The sequence below is a fragment of the Bombina bombina genome, chromosome 2, assembly GCF_027579735.1.
Source record: "Bombina bombina isolate aBomBom1 chromosome 2, aBomBom1.pri, whole genome shotgun sequence".
NCBI lineage: Eukaryota > Metazoa > Chordata > Amphibia > Anura > Bombinatoridae > Bombina > Bombina bombina.
Window position 1 is genome coordinate 943,226,203 of NC_069500.1, and position 25,810 is coordinate 943,252,012.

Here is a 25,810-nt window from a genome sequence, read left to right on the forward strand (position 1 = left end):
AGATAAATAAACGATTAACATGCCAGTAAACGTTTAAAATATAATTTATGAAATGTTATTAAAAAGCCTGCTGCTAGCCGCTCACACTGCAGATTTAGGCTAAAAGTTATATGTATACAGTATTTTCCCAGTAAAGTGCCATTCCCCAGAAATACTTAAGTGTAAACATACATACATATCAGCCTGATACCAGTTGTTACTACTGCATTTAAGGCTGTACTTACATTACATCGGTATTAGCAGTATTTTCTCAGTCAATTCCATTCCTTAGAAAATAATATACTGCAACATACCTCCTTGCAGGTGAACCTGCCCGCTGTCCCCTGTTCTGAAGTTACCTCGCTCCTCAGAATGGCTGAGAACAGCAAATGGATCTTAGTTACGTCCGCTAAGATCATACACAAACTCAGGCAGATTCTTCTTCTAATGCTGCCTGAGAAAAAAACAACACACTCCGGTGCCGTTTAAAATAAACTTTTGATTGAAGAAATAAAAACTAAGTTTAACAACCACAGTCCTCTCACACATCCTATCTATTAGTTAGGTGCAAGAGAATGACTGGGTATGACGTAGAGGGGAGGAGCTATATAGCAGCTCTGCTTGGGTGATCCTCTTGCACTTCCTGTTAGGGAGGAGTTAATATCCCATAAGTAATGGATGACCCGTGGACTGACTACACTTAACAGGAGAAAAGAGAATCTCATGAACTGATAGTGATCTGGATGAATTGGAATATGTAAATCTATTGTGGACATATAATGCCCTTGCAAAACAAAAGGCAGAATAGTCCTTATAGTCACCATCTTGAATGTTGGTATTCTTACATAATGATTCAAAATTTTTAGATCCAGAACTGGTCTGAAAGAATTTTCTTTCTTTGGTACAATGAACAGATTTGAATAAAACCCCAGACCCCGTTCCAGATATGGAACTGGCACAACTACCCCAGAAGACTCCAGGTCTGAAACACACTTCAGGAAAGCCTGAGCCTTTAATGGGTTCACTGGAATGCGTGAGAGAAAAAAACCTTCTCACAGGCGGTCTTACCTTGAAACCTATTCTGTAACCTTGAGAAACAATGTTCTGAATCCAATGATTTTGGACTGAATTGATCCAAACATCTTTGAAAAATCGTAGCCTGCCCCCTACCAGCTGTGCTGGACTGAGGGACGCACCTTCATGCGGACTTGGGGGCTGGTTTTGATTTTCTAAAGGGCTTGGATTTATTCCAGACTGGAGAAGGCTTCCAATTGGAAGCCGTTCCTTTAGGGGAAGGGTCAGGCTTCTGTTCCTTATTCTGACGAAAGGAAAGAAAACGGTTAGCAGCCCTAAATTTACCCTTAGATTTTTTTATCCTGAGGCAAAAAAGCTCCCTTCCCTCCAGTGACAGTTGAAATTATAGGATCCAACTGAGAACCAAATAATTTATTACCATGGAAAGAAAGAGAAAGCAACGTTGACTTAGAAGTCATATCTGCATTCCAAGATTTAAGCCACAAAGCTCTTCTAGCTAAAATAGCTAAAGACATATACCTGACATCAATTCTAAAAAAAATGGCATCACAAATGAAATTATTAGCATGTTGAAGAAGCTTAACAATGCTATACACATTATGATCTGGTACTTGTTGCGCTAAAGCCTCCAAACAAAAAGTTGAAGCTGCAGCAACATCAGCCAAAAAAATAGCAGGCCTAAGAAGATTACCTGAACATAAATAAGACTTCCTTAGAAAAGATTCAAGTTTCCTATCTAAAGGATCTTTAAAAGAAGTACTATCTGCCGTAGGAATAGTAGTACGTTTAGCAAGAGTAGAGATAGCCCCATCAACTTTGGGGATTTTCTCCCAAAATTCTAATCTATCAGCCGGCAAAGGGTACATTCTCTTAAACCTTAAAGAAGGAGTAAATGAAGTACCCAAACTATTCCATTCTCTCGAAATTACATCTGAAATATCATCAGGAACTGGAAAAACCTCTGGAATAACTACATGAGGTTTAAAAACTGAATTTAAACGCTTAGTAGTTTTAATATCAAGAGGACTAGACTCCTCCATATCTAATGCAATCAACACCTCTTTAAGTAAGGAACGAATAAACTCCATCTTAAATAAATATGAAGATTTGTCAGTGTCAATATCTGAGGCAGAATCTTCTGAACCAGATAGATCCTCATCAGAGATAGATAAATCAGAATGTTGGCGGTCATATAAAAATTCATCTAATTTATGAGAAGTTTTAAAAGACCTTTTACGTTTATTAGAAGGTGGTATAACAGACAGGGCCTTCTGAATAGAATTAGAAAAAAATTCTCTTACATTAACAGGAATATCCTGAACATTAGATGTTGAAGGAACAACAACAGGTAATGGACTACTACTAATGGAAATATTATCTGCTTTTGATAGTTTATCATGACAACTAACACAAACCACAGTCGGAGGAACAGTTACCACAAGTTTACAACAAATGCACTTAGCTTTGGTAGAACCGACATCATGCAGCAGCTTTCCAGAAGTAGATTCTGATACGGGGTCAGATTGCGACATCTTGCAATATGTAATAGAAAAAACAACATATAAAGCAAAATTATCAAATTCCTTAAATGACAGTTTCAGGAATGGGAAAAAATGCAAACAGAACAAGCCTCTAGGAACCAGAAGCAAAAAGAAACTGAGACTTAAATAATGTCAAAAAAACTGGCGCCAAGTATGACGCCCACAATTGACAAATTTTTTGGCGCCAAAAAAAGTCTGCAACAAACATGAGCGTCATAGATGACGCAACTACGATGCCAGAAATGACGTCATAAACATCAACAAACGTAATTTTCGCGCCAAAAATGACGCAATAAATTCTAGCATTTTTTGCACCCGCGAGCCTAACAGCCCGCAATTTAGAAAGAAAAGTAAATTTGAAAAATTTTCAGGTAAGAAATTTTTTTATTCATAGGCATTTCCCAAAAAATGAAACTGACAGTCTGAATGAAGGAAATATACTGATTAACCTGAATCATGGCAAATATAAGTATAAATTATATATTTAGAACTTTACATATGAAGTGCCAAACCATAGCTGAGAGTGTCATAAATAAAATAAGACATACTTACCAAAAGACACTCATCTACATATAGTAGATAGCCAAACCAGTACTGAAACGAGAATCAGTAGAGGTAATGGTATATAAGAGTATATCGTCGATCTGAAAAGGGAGGTAGGAGAAGAGATCTCTACGACCGATAACAGAGAACCTATGAAATAGATCCCGATAGGATGACCATAGCATTCAATAGGCATTACTCCCTTCACATCCCTCTGTCATTCACAGCACTCTGAGAGGAAAACCGGGCTTCAGCATGCTGCGAAGCGCATATCAACGTAGAAATCTAGCACAAACTTACTTCACCACCTCCATAGGAGGCAAAGTTTGTAAAACTGAATTGTGGGTGTGGTGGGGGGTGTATTTATAGGCATTTTGAGGTTTGGGAAACTTTGCCCCTCCTGGTAGGAATGTATATCCCATACGTCACTAATTCATGGACTCTTGCCAATTACATGAAAGAAATTGGGTTCAGTGTCCCTTTAATAAATGGGGTCCATACATTGTGAACTCTTGCTCATGCTCAGTAGTAGCTGATGCCTTAGAAAGTATGTATACAAAAATTATTTTGTGCACACTTTGATACTGGAATATTGAGTCTCAAACTGGACTTAACTTTAGCACCTCTTCAAATGTATGACAAATTGTTCCTTCATGTTTGTTTATGTAATTGAATAGCTGTTTTTATAAATAAATAAAAAAAAAAAAAAAAAAACATAACCTAGGACATGCCCATAAAAATGAACGGAGCCTGCAAGTAAAGCAGACTTGCTAATATTAGGTATTGAAATGCTAATTTTGGCTGTAGGGGATTGAATAAGAACGGAGATTAATTAGTGTTATGGTCTTCTCTTTACATTGCATTTCTACAGAGAAAACATTTGTTAATCCTATTCTCAGTAGAGGTGGGGGTACAACAGGCAAAACTAGCTATTTCAAAAATTAAAATAAAGGTAAATAGCTGTTTGCAAACAATGCACTTCAGCAGGGGGCGGAGCTGATAGCTGTTGCGGAAGGACACGGAGGAGAGCACCTGGACTTATTCAATCTTTTTATAGTTGTTTTTCAAGTTTATCTTAATATTTACTATCCTAAACCAACTTGTGACATCTAAGTGGAGTCTGGGATTATCTGACAGACAGCGGACCTACCTATGTTCCTCAGCTAACGTCACAGCGTTTAGCACGAGGTAAAGAGGCCTCTCTCGTGAGTTTGCCTGTGTTGTTGCGGCTGCCGTGTATATACCCCCCAGGATCCATGATTCTAGGTTACAAAACCAGACTGGTTATTTCTGGTCATACCTTTAGAGGTGAATGGGAGATATAGGAACTGCGCACACATAAAGGTATCTATCTGATGCTAGCTTGGATTCAGAACACTAGTCTCTTTACCCTGCAAGTCTGATAGCTTCCTGGTTGCCAAGGTTTGCCTTTTCGGTGTACACAGTTGCATCTAGATCTGATCACCCAAGTTCCTTACACAAATCGGTAGTGGGTTAAGTCTGTTTGACAGCCCCTGGGAAGATTGATCTGTGCGGCCGGGTATTCATTCTTTTCACCACCTCTGAGAGACTGATCTGGACAATCTATGTAGACTATGTCTGAATTACAAGGTCCACTAACATCACCTCTCTGTAATATACCTCTGGGTCTAACCTCATAAATGTTATAAGCGAGATATAATATTAATATAAATAGAAGTTAGGCAGCTTTCTTCACTGTCATGCTTCCATTGTGTGTGCTAACTGCTTTGCTATCTTTCCATTTTATGTACCTTGCGTAGACTAGTTCCCCCACTGGGGTTCCTTGATTCTTAAAGAAATCTATGTAATAACAAATAGAGATAGTTGTCAATGTTGAATTTTAAACTGTAGCTGTGCCCTACATATTTAAACCATTTACAGACTATACTACAATATAAAGGAAGTATTAGTTCACAACAGATGTTGCCTTCTGTCTGCGCCGAGACGGTAGAGCAGGATCCCAAAATTTTATACACTAGGGCTGCCTACGTTATAACCCAACAAGTGTAGATGTGATAGCCCCTTAACTACAACTACAAACTACCCATACCCACCATGTATAAAGTTTGACCACTCTATCCAATGTGAAAAAAACTATAATCTGTTTACTGTATTGAAAGTTCATAATGTATGCTCAACTTGTTCCCCCCACCCCTTAGGTAGCCCACTTAAATGTTGCTGAGGATGTTCTCTTATAGCATACCAGTAGCAAGGGACATACCTATATATGCAAACGTTTGCATAAATGTAGATGCATGAGCGGAATTGTATGGGCTTATCAGACTGCAGGAGTATTTATATTTATGTTGTCTATCAACACACTGGATTACCCCATAAGAGATATTGCATGTTTACTTCATTTGTCTCCATTAATCAATGAGTGGCTTATATATTTGATTGTTCAATCTTCTTAGAGTCAGTGCATAATTGATTATTTTCTTTCTATATACTAACTAGCTAAATTATTATAATATATATACAATTATATGGGTCCAAAAGAGACCCTCATTTCATGTTATTGTTTCTCCCCAAGTTCCCCATTTAGATCATTACTATGGCAAGGGCCCAAGAGAGACCCTTATCTTTGTTTAAAGGGACCGTCTAGTATAAATTAAACTTTCATTATTCAGATAGGACTTTTAATTTTAATCAACTTTCCAATTTACTGTTATCATCAAATTTGCTTTTTTCTCTTGGTATTCTTAGTTTAAACTAAACATAGGTAGGCTCATATGCTAATTTCTAAGCCTTTGAGGGCTGCCTCTTATCACATGCTTTTTAAATCTCTTTTCAACACAAAGAGACAGAAAGTACACGTGGGCCATATAGATAACACTGTGTTCAGGCACAGGGGGTTATTTAAGATTTAGCACAAAACAATGCTAAATTCAAGACAATAGATAATAAACATTCACAGTCATGTGATCAGGGGGCTGGAAGAAGGTTCCTAGATACAAGGTAATCACAGAGGTAAAAAGTATATTAATATAACGGTGTTGGTTATGCAAAACTGGGGAATGAGTAATAAAGGGATTATCTATCTTTTAAAACAATAACAATTCTATGGTAGACTGTCCCTTTAAGGGAAATAATATTAACATATATTTTATCACAACCTTTACAATATATTTTCCTAAAAGTTAGAAAATTGAGATTCACCGTCTGAGATCCAAAAGTGTTCTCCCAATGCTTCTGGTTGCCTTCTTTAGCTTTATATCTTTTTGTGAGAGGTCCAAGAGTAGCCTCATGAGTTAATTTGAAGGCTGATAGTCTGATGGGCAAAAATTGTGTCTTCTAATTTTTCAAATGTCTTATATCTATGCTATGTTTCTCTTGCTTAATTTTTTTTTTTTTTTTACTTGGATAGATGACTATGATTTCTCTGTATTAACCGAACTGAGTATTGTGTCTCTTTAAGTCACGTCAAAAAGTTTGCAAAACATTTAAAAAAACAATATTTGCATTTCTAAATAGTAATCTCTTAAAGTCAACAGAGTATAGGTCCGCCCTGGACTGCAACCAAATAGAAGTTTGGCAATATTCTCAGGCACTATTGGTTAACTGTAATTTTATAGTGTTTTAAGAGCTTAAAGGGATATAAAAAAGTCAGTTTCATTGTAGTGATAAAAAAACATAATTTATGCTTACCTGATAAATTCCTTTCTTCTGTAGTGTGATCAGTCCACGGGTCATCATTACTTCTGGGATATTACTCCTCCCCAACAGGAAGTGCAAGAGGATTCACCCAGCAGAGCTGCATATAGCTCCTCCCCTCTACGTCACTCCCAGTCATTCGACCAAGGACCAACGAGAAAGGAGAAGCCAAGGGTGTAGTGGTGACTGGAGTATAAATTAAAAAATATTTACCTGCCTTAAAAACAGGGCGGGCCGTGGACTGATCACACTACAGAAGAAAGGAATTTATCAGGTAAGCATAAATTATGTTTTCTTCTGTTAAGTGTGTCCAGCAGTCTCATAAGCTAAACGAATTATGCTACGAAGCCAAAAAGAAAGAGAGGTAGCAGAAGCCTTTTGACCTCTCCTCTGACCAGAGTAAACGACAAACAGGGAAGACGTTTGTCGAAATTCCTTAGTTGCCTGTAAGTAAAATTTTAGAGCACGGACTACATCCAGGTTGTGCAGTAGACGTTCCTTCTTCGAAGAAGGATTTGGGCACAAAGAAGGAACAACAATCTCTTGATTGATATTCCTGTTAGTGACTACCTTAGGTAAGAACCCAGGTTTAGTACACAGAACTACCTTATCCGAATGAAAAATCAAATAAGGAGAATCACAATGTAAGGCTGATAATTCAGAGACTCTTCGAGCCGAGGAAATAGCCATTAAAAATAGAACTTTCCAAGATAACAACTTTATATCAATGGAATGAAGGGGTTCAAACGGAACGCCCTGTAAAACATTAAGAACAAGGTTTAAACTCCATGGTGGAGCAACAGTTTTAAACACAGGCTTAATCCTGGCCAAAGCCTGACAAAAAGCCTGGACGTCAGGAACTTCTGACAGACGTTTGTGTAACAGAATGGACAGAGCTGAGATCTGTCCCTTTAATGAACTAGCAGATAAACCCTTTTCTAAACCTTCTTGTAGAAAAGACAATATCCTAGGAATCCTAACCTTACTCCAAGAGTAACCTTTGGATTCACACCAATATAGGTATTTACGCCATATCTTATGGTAAATCCTTCTGGTAACAGGCTTCCTAGCCTGTATTAAGGTATCAATAACTGACTCAGAAAACCCACGTCTTGATAAAATCAAGCGTTCAATTTCCAAGAAGTCAGCTTCAGAGAAGTTAGATTTTGATGTTTGAAAGGACCCTGCATCAGAAGGTCCTGTTTCAGAGGTAGAGACCAAGGTGGACAGGATGACATGTCCACCAGGTCTGCATACCAAGTCCTGCGTGGCCATGCAGGTGCTATTAGAATCACTGATGCTCTCTCCTGTTTGATTCTGGCAATCAATCGAGGAAGCATCGGGAAGGGTGGAAACACGTAAGCCATCCTGAAGTCCCAAGGTGCTGTCAGGGCATCTATCAGGACTGCTCCTGGATCCCTGGATCTGGACCCGTAACGAGGAAGCTTGGCGTTCTGTCGAGACGCCATGAGATCTATTTCTGGTTTGCCCCAACGTCGAAGTATTTGGGCAAAGACCTCCGGATGAAGTTCCCACTCCCCCGGATGAAAAGTCTGACGACTTAAGAAATCTGCCTCCCAGTTCTCCACTCCCGGGATGTGGATTGCTGACAGGTGGCAAGAGTGAGACTCTGCCCAGCGAATTATCTTTGATACTTCCATCATAGCTAGGGAGCTTCTTGTCCCTCCCTGATGGTTGATGTAAGCTACGTCGTGATGTTGTCCGACTGAAACCTGATGAACCCCCGAGTTGTCAACTGGGGCCAAGCCAGGAGTGCATTGAGAACTGCTCTCAATTCCAGAATGTTTATTGGCAGGAGACTCTCCTCCTGACTCCATTGTCCCTGAGCCTTCAGAGAATTCCAGACGGCACCCCAACCTAGAAGGCTGGCGTCTGTTGTTACAATTGTCCAGTCTGGTCTGCTGAATGGCATCCCCCTGGACAGATGTGGCCGAGAAAGCCACCATAGAAGAGAATTTCTGGTCTCTTGATCCAGATTCAGAGAAGGGGACAAGTCTGAGTAATCCCCATTCCACTGACTTAGCATGCACAGTTGCAGTGGTCTGAGGTGTAAGCGTGCAAAGGGTACTATGTCCATTGCCGCTACCATTAAGCCGATTACCTCCATGCATTGAGCCACTGACGGGTGTTGAATGGAATGAAGGGTGCGGCAAGCACTTTGAAGTCTTGTTAGCCTGTCCTCTGTCAGGTAAATCTTCATTTCTACAGAATCTATAAGAGTCCCCAGGAAGGGAACTCTTGTGAGTGGAACGAGTGAACTCTTCTTTTCGTTCACCTTCCATCCATGTGACCTTAGAAATGCCAGTACTAACTCTGTATGAAACTTGGCAGTTGAAAGCTTGAAGCTTGTATCAGAATGTCGTCTAGGTATGGAGCTACCGAGATTCCCCGCGGTCTTAGAACCGCCAGAAGAGCACCCAGAACCTTTGTGAAGATTCTTGGAGCTGTAGCCAATCCGAATGGAAGAGCCACAAACTGGTAATGCCTGTCTAGGAAGGCAAACCTTAGGTACCGGTAATGATCTTTGTGAATCGGTATGTGAAGGTAAGCATCTTTTAAATCTACAGTGGTCATGTACTGACCCTCTTGGATCATAGGTAAAATTGTCCGAATAGTCTCCATCTTGAACGATGGAACTCTTAGGAATTTGTTTAGTATCTTTAAGTCCAGGATTGGTCTGAAAGTTCCCTCTTTTTTGGGAACCACAAACAGATTTGAGTAAAACCCTTGTCCCTGTTCCGACCGTGGAACTGGATGGATTACTCCCATTAACAAGAGCTCTTGTACGCAGCGTAGAAACGCCTCTTTCTTTGTCTGGATTGTTGACAACCTTGACAGATGAAATCTCTCTCTTGGAGGAGAGTATTTGAAGTCCAGAAGGTATCCCTGAGATATTATCTCTAGCGCCCAGGGATCCTGGACATCTCTTGCCCAAGCCTGGGCGAAGAGAGAAAGTCTGCCCCCCACTAGATCCGATCCCGGATCGGGGGCCCTCAATTCATGCTGTTTTAGGGGCAGCAGCAGGTTTCCTGGCCTGCTTGCCCTTGTTCCAGGACTGGTTAGGTTTCCAGCCTTGTCTGTAGCGAGCAACAGCTCCTTCCTGTTTTGGTGCAGAGGAAGTTGATGCTGCTCCTGCTTTGAAATTACGAAAGGAACGAAAATTAGACTGTCTAGCCTTAACTTTGGCTTTGTCCTGAGGCAGGGCATGGCCTTTACCTCCTGTAATGTCAGCGATAATCTCTTTCAACCCGGGCCCGAATAAGGTCTGCCCTTTGAAAGGTATATTAAGCAATTTAGACTTAGAAGTAACATCAGCTGACCAGGATTTTAGCCACAGAGCCCTGCGTGCCTGAATGGCGAATCCTGAATTCTTCGCCGTAAGTTTAGTTAAATGTACTACGGCCTCCGAAATGAATGAATTAGCTAGTTTAAGGACTCTAAGCCTGTCCGTAATGTCGTCCAGAGTAGCTGAACTAATGTTCTCTTCCAAAGACTCAATCCAGAATGCCGCTGCAGCCGTGACCGGCGCAATGCATGCAAGGGGTTGCAATATAAAACCTTGTTGAACAAACATTTTCTTAAGGTAACCCTCTAATTTTTTATCCATTGGATCTGAAAAAGCACAGCTATCCTCCACTGGGATAGTGGTACGCTTAGCTAAAGTAGAAACTGCTCCCTCCACCTTAGGGACCGTTTGCCATAAGTCCCGTGTGGTGGCGTCTATTGGAAACATTTTTCTAAATATCGGAGGGGGTGAGAACGGCACACCAGGTCTATCCCAGTCCTTAGTAACAATTTCAGTAAGTCTCTTAGGTATAGGAAAAACATCAGTACTCGCCGGTACCGCAAAATATTTATCCAACCTACACATTTTCTCTGGTATTGCAACTGTGTTACAATCATTCAGAGCCGCTAACACCTCCCCTAGTAATACACGGAGGTTTTCCAGCTTAAATTTAAAATTTGAAATATCTGAATCCAGTCTGTTTGGATCAGAACCGTCACCCACAGAATGAAGTTCTCCGTCCTCATGTTCTGCCACCTGTGACGCAGTGTCTGACATGGCCCTAATATTATCAGCGCACTCTGTTCTCACCCCAGAGTGATCACGCTTACCTCTTAGTTCTGGTAATTTAGCCAAAACTTCAGTCATAACAGTAGCCATATCCTGTAATGTGATTTGTAATGGCCGCCCAGATGTACTCGGCGCTACAATCTCACGCACCTCCCGAGCGGGAGATGCAGGTACTGACACGTGAGGCGAGTTAGTCGGCATAACTCTCCCCTCGTTGTTTGGTGAAATTTGTTCAATTTGTACAGATTGACTTTTATTTAAAGTAGCATCAATACAGTTAGTACATAAATTTCTATTGGGCTCCACTTTGGCATTGCAACAAATGACACAGGTATCTTCCTCTGAATCAGACATGTTTAACACACTAGCAAATAAACTTGCAACTTGGAATACAATTCTATTAGAATATTATTAAAAACGTACTGTGCCTTTAAGAAGCACAGAAGATCTATGACAGTTGAAAATTAATAAATTGAAACAGTTATAGCCTCAATCCTTGTAAATAACACAACTTTAGCAAAGGTTTAATCCCATCAGCAAAAGACAACTAATTCTGAAAGCAGGAAAAAATTACAGAATAAACGTTTTTTATCTCAGTCAACTATAATCTCACAGCTCTGCTGAGAGAAATTACCTCCCTCAAAATAAGTTTTGAAGACCCCTGAGTTCTGTAGAGATGAACCGGATCATGCAGGAAATACAATGAGCTGCTGACTGAAATTTCTGATGCGTAGCAAAAGCGCCAAAAAACGGCCCCTCCCCCTCACACACAGCAGTGAGAGAGAACAGAAACTGTCAGAAAAAAGATTAAGCAACTGCCAAGTGGAAAAATAGTGCCCAAACATTTATTCACTCAGTACCTCAGCAAATGAAAACGATTTTACATTCCAGCAAAAACGTTAAACATAATTTCTTATTTATTAAAAAGCTTTATGTACTTCTTACAGTGTAATTCTAGTGAAGTACCATTCCCCAGAATACTGAAGTGTAAAGTATACATACATGACATTATATCGGTATGGCAGGATTTTCTCATCAATTCCATTGTCAGAAAATAAAAGCTGCTACATACCTCTATGCAGATTCATCTGCCCGCTGTCCCCTGATCTGAAGTTTACCTCTCCTCAGATGGCCGAGAAACAGCAATATGATCTTAACTACTCCGGCTAAAATCATAGTAAAACTCTGGTAGATTCTTCTTCAAACTCTGCCAGAGAGGTAATAACACACTCCGGTGCTATTTTAAAATAACAAACTTTTGATTGAAGATATAAAACTAAGTATAATCACCATAGTCCTCTCACACATCCTATCTAGTCGTTGGGTGCAAGAGAATGACTGGGAGTGACGTAGAGGGGAGGAGCTATATGCAGCTCTGCTGGGTGAATCCTCTTGCACTTCCTGTTGGGGAGGAGTAATATCCCAGAAGTAATGATGACCCGTGGACTGATCACACTTAACAGAAGAAAAGTACTGGCCAGTGGCTTATACTTTGCAATATGAATTATTCATCAATTTAAAATGAATTTACATTTCATTTCTTTTTTTAACTTATTTGTGCAATGTCCATTACTTCTTGTCACAGCCCCACAATGAGTCAGGGATCACTACAGGATGGCATAACTAGCTTGATGTGATAAATCTTCTGGAGTAACATGAGCGGGTTTACTAGTCAATAAAAGCTAGAGAGACAGGGAATCAGGTTCTGCCCATGCTCAGGAGGCAGAATACAACCTAAGTTCTCAGCAAGTCTGTTCCTTTAAATGTAGGCAGGGGCTACACTAAGAATTTCTAAGTGCTCATTTTGCAAGAAAACATGTAAGTTGTTTGCTTTTTAACACAATCGATTTCTTTTTGTTATAACATTTTATATATTTTTAACTAAAAGAAGAACAGTTTCATATCCCATGTAATACTGTGGTAACAACAAGATAACAGGACCAAGAGGCAGTCAATGGCTGCCTGATTTTAGCCTGCTTCATTAGTATCTGTGCTCCAGCTCTAATTTTACTCCGGAAACAACAGCTTTTTCAGCTCTGCACATTACACTGTGCAGAGCCAGCATTAGGAAGCCATTGATGCCGCTTAGTGACTCACTGGCTGTTGACACATTAGTTAGGAAGTGTGGAAAAAAAGCCTAGCTCCATGATCAATGTGTATTACAGCCATATTCCCCAGCATTAAAAACACAGCAAGGTTTTTCTTATTCAAATGAGCTTTAGCTACAAAACTTGTAATGCATGTATAGTGCAAAGTTTACCTACTCCTAAAGCTTTATTTAAATTTTCCACTTTTGTTTTTGACTACCCTTTAAACACTAAATAAATGCTAGATTTAATTATATATTCAAAGCAAAGATTAGCCTGAGAGGCTGAGAATAATAAACAGATTTTTTTTTATTTTAAATTAGTTGTGGGCCACCATGTTGTAACCAATTAGAGACAGCTATAAGTGGGTCACTGAAGTGTGCAACCAATGCAGAATTAAATGAAAAGGAAAGGGTAAGAAAGAATAATTAAAAGTATACTGCATTTTTTTTACTACATATAATTAAACATTTTAACCTACTGAAAGTGTTTACTGTCCCTTTTAATGGTTCAGTGTGTGAGCTTTTACTAGAGCATTTTAAACTCTAATGGACTTATAGCTCACTTATGTTGGAAGACAATCTTGCAATACTGACTATATGTGACTGCATAATATCCAAGACCTCTTTCTAACCCCAAACGATGACCTTTTGAACTAATATACTGAACTGCCCTACACCATTCTCCTATCACACTATAGAATTCCATGTGGACCTACTTTTAAAAGCCAGTAAGATATATGCCTAAACGTTTAGAAGTCCAGGCTCCATTGGTCCTGAGAACAGTGAAACAATGTGTCCATATCTTGCAGTTCAGTCACATTAGCTTATCCTACATGAGTAAAATTCTGCATCACATAGTGCTCCTGAAGAACATTGTCCATGAGAAAGCAAATGGTCACCGTTACATCATCTCACATATACTGAAATGAGGGCGAGCACATTGATCCATGAGTTTGGATTCTTATGAAACATCTACTGTAGTTCTAAAGATGAAAAAAACTTTCCAATACTAGACAATATAGATAAATGACTTCATAGCTCAACAGTGATTTCCAACACTGACAATGATAATGATGTTATGATATGTGTGAATAAGTGACAAAAAGCTTCAAGTATAAATATTAAAATATTTAATTCCATAGACTAATAAAGCAAAACATTTAAAGGGACAGTCAAGTAAAAAAAAAAACTACAGCTTTCCAATTTACTTGTATCACCAATTTTGATTTGTTCTCTTGCTATTCTTAGTTAAATGGTAAACAAAAGAGGTTCATATGCAAATTTCTTAGACCTTGAAGACTGCCTCTAATCTGAATGCATTTTGACCACTAGAGGGCATCAGTTCATGTATTTCATATAGATAACATTGAGCTCATACACGTGAAGTTACCTAGGAGTGAGCACTGATTGGCTAAAATGCAAGTCTGTCAAAAGAAGTGAAATAAGGGGGCAGTTTGCAGAGGCATAGATACAAGGTAATCACAGAAGTAAAAAGTGTATTAATATAACAATGTTGATTATGCAAAACTGTGGAATGGGCAATAAAGGGATTATCTTTCTTTTTAAATTAACACAAATTCTGGTGTTGACAGTCCCTTTAAATAAACTTGGCTAAATGATTAAAAACCATGAGGTGGGGACCCCAAAACAAAGGAATACAATCACGTGAGGAAATTAGTTTAATCCTAGTGTTTCTTAAAAACGAACCATACCACTGCATACCATTATAAACACAAACCTATGTTACATAAATGCTGACTGGGAATTACCTGTGGGAATCTTGAATATTCTCTTTCATTTTCACATTCTTTGCTGTGGGGATAAAAAGAATGAATTGAAGAATGGTCAGACACTCCAGCGATATTTCTAAAACCTTTATCGCATGCGTTCTCCTACAGTGGAGAGGCTAAAAAACACAAATCTTACGCGTTTCGGATATACTCCTTAATCATAGATGCTCATAGACTAATACGAGCACAGGTGCATTTAAACAGGTAGCCTTAACACCATTGATTTAGACATGTGTCACATGATAGTATTACAACCTTGCCGGGTAATTACTTAAAGTGAATGTCAATTTTATTACATCAGCTGCCTCCTAATAAATCTTTTAGCCATCTGTACCATAAACGCCAGGTTTAAAAAAAAAAAAAAAAAAAAGATTATATATTTTAATAAGTAACTTTGTTGTGATACCTATCTTCCTCCTCACACCTGACACTTCCGTGTTCTTTACATTCTGACGTATAGAGCGGTCCCACCTGCTCTATACGTATGTGTGAATGGCACACCCGTGGAGCTATAATTTTCTGCACATGCGCATAATTTCTTCGATCAATCAATTTTCAAACTTTTATTAATCAAATATATGCCCATTTCAGCATTCACAATAGATTATAGCCTGGCTCATTTCAGAATTGGGTTCTATAGAACATGCTCGTCCCGTGAACGTGCATTGCTTCTGAATGGGGATAACATTTTCAAACACATGCGCAAAAGAAGCGCGTGACGTTTCTAAAAAGGGGTTGAACGCCCTGGGGTGGAAAAGAGGATTAGCAAGAGTAGCTGTCAGTCATTCTAATAATGAGCGACAATACGGCGGGCGGAGGAAGCGCGACAATAAAACAGAGATAAAAAGGTATATTTTACGATGTATTAATAACATTTGGAAAATCAATGAATTAAAAAAGTCCCCCTTATTTGAATTCCTTCACAATATTGCGTTAAGCACTAGGAGGTGACTTTACATTCACTTTAACCCGTAATTGTGGGATAAAAAGAATACCTTTGTTTAAAAAAAAAACACAGAAGTTATATTTTAAAATAAAGAATTTTTTTAGCCTTTCGGTTACATTTTAAACATTTGTAGTTATCAGTTTAACAGTGCATTACTTGCTAGAAAGAAACCTCTTGAAGTTTTACAATATAAGGAATGAAAGTTGCAAAATAATTGCTTGTAATGGTCACAGGTCTTTGTCCTGTGTGCTACTTTCACTAACAATGGTGCAGAAATCTATGTAGTTGAATTGTTATTCTGGATACATTTTAGATGCTTAGGTAGAAAGGAAATTAAATCATACTTTTGGAATTTCCATTTCTTAGACCAGTTCCTTATGTACCACTCATCAACAAAAGAGTTGTTCCTGTTTAAGGGTGACACACAGAAACCAAGAGCCCCAACTTTTTAAGGTGGTATAAGATCTCTACTACTTAATACCATTCTTATGTAAAAAGTAGTGATCCAAGAAAATATAAAGGAGAGACGTTTGATGTGTTCATTTTATGGAGCTATGATATGGAAATTATGGTAAGCATGACTTACAGGGGTGAGTTTTTAATATAAAATGTTCAGCTGTGTGTGGTAAGGGTCTGAGAATGAGAAAATCCTTACATTTTGGTGCTAAAGTACATGAGGGGCAAAATAAATGATTAATGTATTTTGCAAAGTTGTTTAGTTAAGCATAACTAAACATTTTCTATACAAAACTGACCCTTTAAAACGATAACATTCATGAGTACTGGTGGGATTATGGGATATGAGAAGATTTAAAGGGAAAGTAAACCTTGATATTTGTTTATAAAATGTTTATTTATGCATAATGAAATTTCTTTGCAATATATTTTCATTATTTATTTTGCCACTCTGTAAATTAAACAATATCTAATAATCAGAACTTAAAATGCACCCTGCAGACTTTTTACATCTAAATCTTCTAGATATCTGTGCCTAATTGGCTACTGCAAATAAATGCATTTTATACTAACTTTATGACTGTAGCTAACCTTGCTGTCTGCTGACTAAAGCCCAGATTGGCTCCTCCAAGTAAGACAAATGGTGGGTGGAGTTTGGCTATTGAAAAATAATTGCAGAAAAAAAAAATGATTTGAATTTGTTTTAAAAACTTTAAAGACTTGGTTGATGTTATTCTTTAGAAGCACGGCAATGTATTGTAATTACAAGGTGTTTACTGTCCATTTAATGCACGCTTTCTATTATTGTCTCCATTTGGAGGGGAACATCTGGTTAGCTTGTGCATTGCATATAGCAATAAATGTAATATTTCAAATAATTTAAAATAATCAGATATCTGTGTTTTTCACAGAAAATGTCAGCCAGGTGGCAATATGAAGCAGCCTGCTGTGAGCAGTATAATACTTTCTAATATTATAACATTTTCTGCTAGCCAAAGCACAACTTAAAGGAACAGTCTACTTCCATGATTCAGATAGGGCATGCGATTTGAAACAGTTTTCCAATTTACTTTTATAATCAAATTTAGTTTGTGCTCTTAATATTCTTTGTTGAAATCTAAACCTGGGTAGGCTGATATGCTAATGTTTAAGCCCTTGAAGGCCACCTCTTATCTCAGTGCATTTTGACAGTTTTCCACAGCTAGATAGCACTAGTTTATGTGTGCCATATAGATGACATTGTGCTCACTCCTGTGGAGTTATTTAGGAGTCAGCCCTGATTGTCTGAAATACAAGTCTGTCAAAAGAACTGAGATAAGGGGGCAGGTTGCAGAGGCTTAGATACAAGGTAATCACAAAGGTAAAAAGTGTGTTAATATAACTATTTATTTTATTTAATGAAAAATGTGTACAATAAACATTGACAGTTTTTAATATTAACACATTTATTTTTATCAATATTCGCTAAAATTTTAGCTGGGTGGTCAGTAAAATCAGCCTTTAAAAAGGTCCTGTGTAGAACACAGAGATATGATTTCAGACACTAGCCCTTTTTTATCTTCCTCCTTTAATTATACTTTATCTTTTCCCCTAGAAGGATTCTAGGATTAGAATCAGTGTTGCCAAAATTTGCTAAAACAACTTTGTACATGGTGAAATGTAGTTCTGCCAATTATTTTTTTTAATTAAATCCTCAGTTGTGCTTGTTAACTTTGCCAACTTTGTTCATGGAAAAATTCTGTTCTGGCAACAAGAAACTCAAAAATAGACAGATAAATAAATGTTCCCAACCAGCATCTACAGCATTCCTGCACAAGGATATTATTATTATTAATAGATTGTTATCACATCTCTTTTTATCTATGTGTTTTGTCTTTGTCGACAAAAATGTTGTACACATGCCTATATTATCTGTGCTTAATAGGATACCATCAATGTCCTCGTATAATTTTTATAATCTGAAGTGATCCATTTTAAGAAGACAACATTTTCTCCTCTCTGGCTTAAAAAGGGACATGTAAGTGAAAAATTAATAAACTTTCATGGTTCAGATAGAGAATACAAAATTAAAAATTAATTTAAAAAAAAAAAAAAACAATTTTTTACTTCATTCTTTCTTGTTATCCTTCATTGAAAAACATACAAAGACAGGTCCAGAAGAAGCAATGCACTATAGAGAGCTAGCTGCTGATTGGTGGCCACACACACACTTGTTAGATGTGTTCAGCTAGGTTCTATCCGTGCATTGCTGCTCTGGAGCTGAATTGTCTATGGCCTAGATTTAGAGTTTGGCGGTAGCCGTGAAAACCAGCGTTAGAGGCTCCTAACGCTGGTTTTTACCGCCCGCTGGTATTTGGAGATAGTCAGGAAAGGGTCTAACGCTCACTTTGCAGCCGCGACTTTTCCATACCGCAGATCCCCCTACGCCATTTGCGTATCCTATCTTTTCAATGGGATCTTTCTAACGCTGGTATTTAGAGTCGTGGCTGAAGTGAGCGTTAGAAATCTAACGACAAGACTCCAGCCGCAGAAAAAGTCAATAGTTAAGAGCTTTCTGGGCTAACGTCGGTTCATAAAGCTCTTAACTACTGTGCTCTAAAGTACACTAACACCCATAAACTACCTATGTACCCCTAAACTGAGGCCCCCCCACATCGCCGCCACTCTATTAAATATTTTTAACCCCTAATCTGCCGCTCCGTACACCGCCGCCACCTACGTTATCCCTATGTACCCCTAATCTGCTGCCCCTAATACCGCCGACACCTACATAATATTTATTAACCCCTAATCTGCTGCCCCCAACGTCGCCGCCACCTACCTACACTTATTAACCCCTAATCTGCCGACCGGACCGCACCGCTACTATAATAAATGTATTAACCCCTAATCCGCCTCAATAACCCTATAATAAATAGTATTAACCCCTAATCTGCCCTCCCTAACATTGCCGACACCTAACTTCAAGCATTAACCCCTAATCTGCCGAACGGAGCTCACCGCTACTCTAATAAATGTATTAACCCCTAAAGCTAAGTCTAACCCTAACACTAACACCCCCCTAAGTTAAATATAATTTAAATCTAACGAAATAAATTAACTCTTATTAAATAAATTAATCCTATTTAAAGCTAAATACTTACCTGTAAAATAAACCCTAATATAGCTACAATATAAATAATAATTATATTGTAGCTATTTTAGGATTAATATTTATTTTACAGGCAACTTTGTATTTATTTTTACCAGGTACAATAGCTATTAAATAGTTAATAACTATTTAATAGCTACCTAGTTAAAATAATTACAAAATTACCTGTAAAATAAATCCTAACCTAAGTTACAATTAAACCTAACACTACATTATCAATAAATTAATTAAATAAAATACCTACAATTATCTACAATTAAACCTAACACTACACTATCAATAAATTAAATACAATACCTACAAATAAATACAATGAAATAAACTAACTAAAGTACAAAAAATAAAAAAGAACTAAGTTACAAAAAATAAAAAAATATTTACAAACATTAGAAAAATATTACAACAATTTTAAACTAATTACACCTACTCTAAGCCCCCTAATAAAATAACAAAGACCCCAAAATAAAAAAATGCCCTACCCTATTCTAAAATTAAAATAGAAAAGCTCTTTTACCTTACCAGCCCTTAAAAGGGCCCTTTGTGGGGCATGCCCCAAAGAATTCAGCTCTTTTGCCTGGAAAAAAAAACATACAATACCCCCCCCCCCAACTTTACAATCCACATACCCCTAATCTAACCCAAACCCCCCCTAAATAAACCTAACACTAAGCCCCTGAAGATCTCCCTACCTTGTCTTCACCTCGCCGGGTTCACCGATCCATCCTCCGAAGTCTTGATCCAAGCCTCCGAAGTCTTGATCCAAGCCCAAGCGGGGGCTGAAGAGTGACGTCCATCCTCCGGCTGAAGTCTTGATCCAAGCGGGCAGAAAAGGACATCAGGACCGGCAAACATCTTCATCCAAGCCGCATCTTCTATGTTCTTCAATCCGATGACGACCGGCTGATCTTCAAGACCTCCAGCGCGGATCCATCCATCTTCACCGACGACTTCCCGAAGAATGACGGTTCCTTTAAGGGACGTCATCCAAGATGGCGTCCCTCGAATTCCGATTGGCTGATAGGATTCTATCAGCCAATCGGAATTAAGGTAGGAAAATTCTGATTGGCTGATGGAATCAGCCAATCAGATTCAAGTTCAATCCGATTGGCTGATCCGATCAGCCAATCAGATTGAGCTTGCATTCTATTGGCTGATCGGAACAGCCAATCGGAATTCGAGGGACGCCATCTTGGATGACGTCCCTTAAAGGAACCGTCATTCGTCGGGAAGTTGTCGGTGAAGATGGATGGATCCGCGCTGGAGGTCTTGAAGATCAGCCGGTCGTCATCGGATTGAAGAACATAGAAGATGCGGCTTGGATGAAGATGTTTGCCGGTTCCGGATGTCCTCTTCTGCCCGCTTGGATCAAGACTTCAGCCGGAGGATGGACGTCACTCTTCAGCCCCCGCTTGGGCTTGGATCAAGACTTCGGAGGCTTGGATCAAGACTTCGGTGGACGGATCGGTGAACCCGGCGAGGTGAAGACAAGGTAGGGAGATCTTCAGGGGCTTAGTGTTAGGTTTATTTAAGGGGGGTTTGGGTTAGATTAGGGGTATGTGGGTGGTGGGTTGTAATGTTCGGGGGGGTATTGTATGTTTTTTTTCCAGGCAAAAGAGCTGAATTCTTTGGGGCATGCCCCGCAAAGGGCCCTTTAAGGGCTGGTAAGGTAAAAGAGTTTTTCTATTTTAATTTTAGAATAGGGTAGGGCATTTTTTTATTTTGGGGGTCTTAGAGTAGGTGTAATTAGTTTAAAATTGTTGTAATATTTTTCTAATGTTTGTAAATATTTTTTAATTTTTTGTAACTTAGTTCTTTTTTATACTTTAGTTAGTTTATTTCATTGTATTTATTTGTAGGTATTTTATTTAATTAATTTATTGATAGTGTAGTGTTAGGTTTAATTGTAGATAATTGTAGGTATTTTATTTAATTAATTTATTGATATAGTGTAGTGTTAGGTTTAATTGTAACTTAGGTTAGGATTTATTTTACAGGTAATTTTGTAATTATTTTAACTAGGTAGCTATTAAATAGTTATTAACTATTTAATAACTATTGTACCTGGTTAAAATAATTACAAAGTTACCTGTAAAATAAATATTAATCCTAAAATAGCTACAATATAATTATAATTTATATTGTAGCTATATTAGGGTTTATTTTACAGGTAAGTATTTAGCTTTAAATAGGATTAATTTATTTAATAAGAGTTAATTTATTTCGTTAGATTTAAATTATATTTAACTTAGGGGGGTGTTAGGGTTAGACTTCGCTTTAGGGGTTAATACATTTATTATAGTAGCGGTGAGATCCGGTCGGCAGATTAGGGGTTAATTATTGTAGGTAGGTGGAGGCGACGTTGGAGGCGGCAGATTAGGGGTTAATAAATATAATATAGGGGTCGGCGGTGTTAGGGGCAGCAGATTAGGGGTACATAGGGATAACGTAGGTTGCGTCGGTGTACGGAGCGGCAGATTAGTTGTTAATAATAATATGCAGGTGTCAGCGATAGCGGCAGATTAGGGGTTAATAAATATAATATTGGGGTCGGCGGTGTTAGGGGCAGCAGATTAGGGGTACATAGGGATAATGTAGGTTGCGGCGGTTTACGGAGCGGCAGATTAGGGGTGAATAATAATATGCAGGGGTCAGCGATAGCGGGGGCGGCAGATTATGGGTTAATAAGTGTAAGGTTAGGGGTGTTTAGACTCGGGGTTCATGTTAGGGTGTTAGGTGCAGACTTAGGAAGTGTTTCCCCATAGGAAACAATGGAGCTGCGTTAGGAGCTGAACGCTGCTTTTTTGCAGGTGTTAGGTTTTTTTCCAGCTCAAACTGCCCCATTGTTTTTTATGGGGGAATCGTGCACGAGCACGTTTTTGAAGCTGGCCGCGTTCGTAAGCAACGCTGGTATTTAGAGTTGCAGTGGCGGTAAATATGCTCTACGCTCCCTTTTTTGGAGCCTAACGCAGCCATTCTGTGAACTCTAAATACCAGCGGTATTTAAAAGGTGCGGGGGGGAAAAAGCATGCGTAGCTAACGCACCCCTTTGGCCGCAGAACTCTAAATCTAGCCGTATGTGTTTAACCCCTTTTTGCAGCAAACAGTGCAATAATAAAATACTTTAACACATTACAGCCTTTTCCTTTTCACTTTTATGTCCCTTTAAATGTCCAAGAGCTAAGCTAAAATGTTGCATGTTGCTGTAAACGTCAATCTAGAGGACACTTAAAACAAAAAAATAAAATACCTAGCTTCCACCAATACTTCCATGTTGGTTAGTTCTTGCCTGTCCACTCCTTTTGAGGTTCCAAAGTTTTCTGTGCTCTGTAATAATACAATTCAAAGTTAAAAAACTACAATGTTTTTCTAACATAGAAATCAAATGTGCACAAGAACTGGATATTATCTTTCTACTTCACACCTAGTGAGAGAACAGAAAAGAAACTGGCTGAGTGTTCCTGATGAACCTCTGAATGTCATATTGGCTTCCCACAGCTACTCTATATCCAGGCTACATCCTTGTGTGCTCGTACATGGCAATTACAGCAAATGGGTTCCTTAACACAAGGGAATTTCTGGGATTCAATGTGGGGCACAATGTGCTATGATCAAGGTACAGTTTATCAATGTTTAAAGTAATAACAGAATTTATGTTTACCTGATAAATTTCTTTCTCCAACGGTGTGTCCGGTCCACGGCGTCATCCTTACTTGTGGGATATTCTCTTCCCCAACAGGAAATGGCAAAGAGCCCAGCAAAGCTGGTCACATGATCCCTCCTAGGCTCCGCCTACCCCAGTCATTCGACCGACGTTAAGGAGGAATAATAGCATAGGAGAAACCATATGGTACCGTGGTGACTGTAGTTAAAGAAAATAAATTATCAGACCTGATTAAAAAACCAGGGCGGGCCGTGGACCGGACACACCGTTGGAGAAAGAAATTTATCAGGTAAACATAAATTCTGTTTTCTCCAACATAGGTGTGTCCGGTCCACGGCGTCATCCTTACTTGTGGGAACCAATACCAAAGCTTTAGGACACGGATGAAGGGAGGGAGCAAATCAGGTCACCTAAATGGAAGGCACCACGGCTTGCAAAACCTTTCTCCCAAAAATAGCCTCAGAAGAAGCAAAAGTATCAAACTTGTAAAATTTGGTAAAAGTGTGCAGTGAAGACCAAGTCGCTGCCCTACATATCTGATCAACAGAAGCCTCGTTCTTGAAGGCCCATGTGGAAGCCACAGCCCTAGTGGAATGAGCTGTGATTCTTTCGGGAGGCTGCCGTCCGGCAGTCTCGTAAGCCAATCTGATGATGCTTTTAATCCAAAAAGAGAGAGAGGTAGAAGTTGCTTTTTGACCTCTCCTTTTACCTGAATAAACAACAAACAAGGAAGATGTTTGTCTAAAATCCTTTGTAGCATCTAAATAGAATTTTAGAGCGCGAACAACATCCAAATTGTGTAACAAGCGTTCCTTCTTTGAAGCTGGTTTCGGACACAGAGAAGGTACGATAATCTCCTGGTTAATGTTTTTGTTAGAAACAACTTTTGGAAGAAAACCAGGTTTAGTACGTAAAACCACCTTATCTGCATGGAACACCAGATAAGGAGGAGAACACTGCAGAGCAGATAATTCTGAAACTCTTCTAGCAGAAGAAATTGCAACTAAAAACAAAACTTTCCAAGATAATAACTTAATATCAACGGAATGTAAGGGTTCAAACGGAACCCCCTGAAGAACTGAAAGAACTAAATTGAGACTCCAAGGAGGAGTCAAAGGTTTGTAAACAGGCTTGATTCTAACCAGAGCCTGAACAAAGGCTTGAACATCTGGCACAGCTGCCAGTTTTTTGTGAAGTAACACCGACAAGGCAGAAATCTGTCCCTTCAGGGAACTTGCCGATAATCCTTTTTCCAATCCTTCTTGAAGGAAGGATAGAATCCTAGGAATCTTAACCTTGTCCCAAGGGAATCCTTTAGATTCACACCAACAGATATATTTTTTCCAAATTTTGTGGTAAATCTTTCTAGTTACAGGCTTTCTGGCCTGAACAAGAGTATCGATAACAGAATCTGAGAAACCTCGCTTCGATAAAATCAAGCGTTCAATCTCCAAGCAGTCAGCTGGAGTGAAACCAGATTCGGATGTTCGAACGGACCCTGAACGAGAAGGTCTCGTCTCAAAGGTAGCTTCCAAGGTGGAGCCGATGACATATTCACCAGATCTGCATACCAAGTCCTGCGTGGCCACGCAGGAGCTATCAAGATCACCGACGCCCTCTCCTGATTGATCCTGGCTACCAGCCTGGGGATGAGAGGGAACGGCGGGAACACATAAGCTAGTTTGAAGGTCCAAGGTGCTACTAGTGCATCCACTAGAGCCGCCTTGGGATCCCTGGATCTGGACCCGTAGCAAGGAACTTTGAAGTTCTGACGAGAGGCCATCAGATCCATGTCTGGAATGCCCCATAGTTGAGTGACTTGGGCAAAGATTTCCGGATGGAGTTCCCACTCCCCCGGATGCAATGTCTGACGACTCAGAAAATCCGCTTCCCAATTTTCCACTCCCGGGATGTGGATAGCAGACAGGTGGCAGGAGTGAGACTCCGCCCATAGAATGATCTTGGTCACTTCTTCCATCGCTAGGGAACTCCTTGTTCCCCCCTGATGGTTGATGTACGCAACAGTCGTCATGTTGTCTGATTGAAACCGTATAAACTTGGTCCTCGCTAGCTGAGGCCAAGCCTTGAGAGCATTGAATATCGCTCTCAGTTCCAGAATATTTATCGGTAGAAGAGATTCTTCCCGAGACCAAAGACCCTGAGCTTTCAGGGATCCCCAGACCGCGCCCCAGCCCATCAGACTGGCGTCGGTCGTGACAATGACCCACTCTGGTCTGCGGAATGTCATCCCTCGTGACAGGTTGTCCAGGGACAGCCACCAACGGAGTGAGTCTCTGGTCCTCTGATTTACTTGTATCTTTGGAGATAAGTCTGTATAGTGCCCATTCCACTGACTGAGCATGCACAGTTGTAATGGTCTTAGATGAATGCGCGCAAAAGGAACTATGTCCATTGCCGCTACCATCAACCCGATCACTTCCATGCACTGAGCTACGGAAGGAAGAGGAACGGAATGAAGAATTCGACAAGAGTCCAGAAGTTTTGTCTTTCTGGCCTCTGTTAGAAAAATCCTCATTTCTGAGGAGTCTATAATTGTTCCCAAGAAGGGAACCCTTGTTGACGGGGATAGAGAACTCTTTTCCACGTTCACTTTCCAGCCGTGAGATCTGAGAAAGGCCAGGACGATGTCCGTGTGAGCCTTTGCTCGAGGGAGGGACGACGCTTGAATCAGAATGTCGTCCAGGTAAGGTACTACTGTAATGCCCCTTGGTCTTAGCACCGCTAGAAGGGACCCTAGTACCTTTGTGAAAATCCTTGGAGCAGTGGCTAATCCGAAAGGAAGCGCCACGAACTGGTAACGTTTGTCTAGGAATGCAAACCTTAGGAA

The 25,810-nt window shown here is 39.4% G+C and overlaps 1 protein-coding gene across 6 annotated transcripts in view; it reads right to left on the reverse strand.

Annotated features, from left to right (window-relative positions):
- Nucleotides 1-25,810, reverse strand: part of FAM13A (family with sequence similarity 13 member A) — a 775,968-nt gene that overhangs the window by 133,796 nt on the left and 616,362 nt on the right. For all 6 annotated transcript variants that reach the window (XM_053703428.1, XM_053703423.1, XM_053703425.1 and 3 more), the window contains 2 exons: nt 22,549-22,625; nt 14,728-14,770 (listed from right to left, as the gene is read on the reverse strand). In XM_053703428.1, the coding sequence (XP_053559403.1) occupies nt 14,728-14,770; nt 22,549-22,625 (120 nt within the window). The remainder of the gene's footprint in view (nt 1-14,727; nt 14,771-22,548; nt 22,626-25,810) is intronic.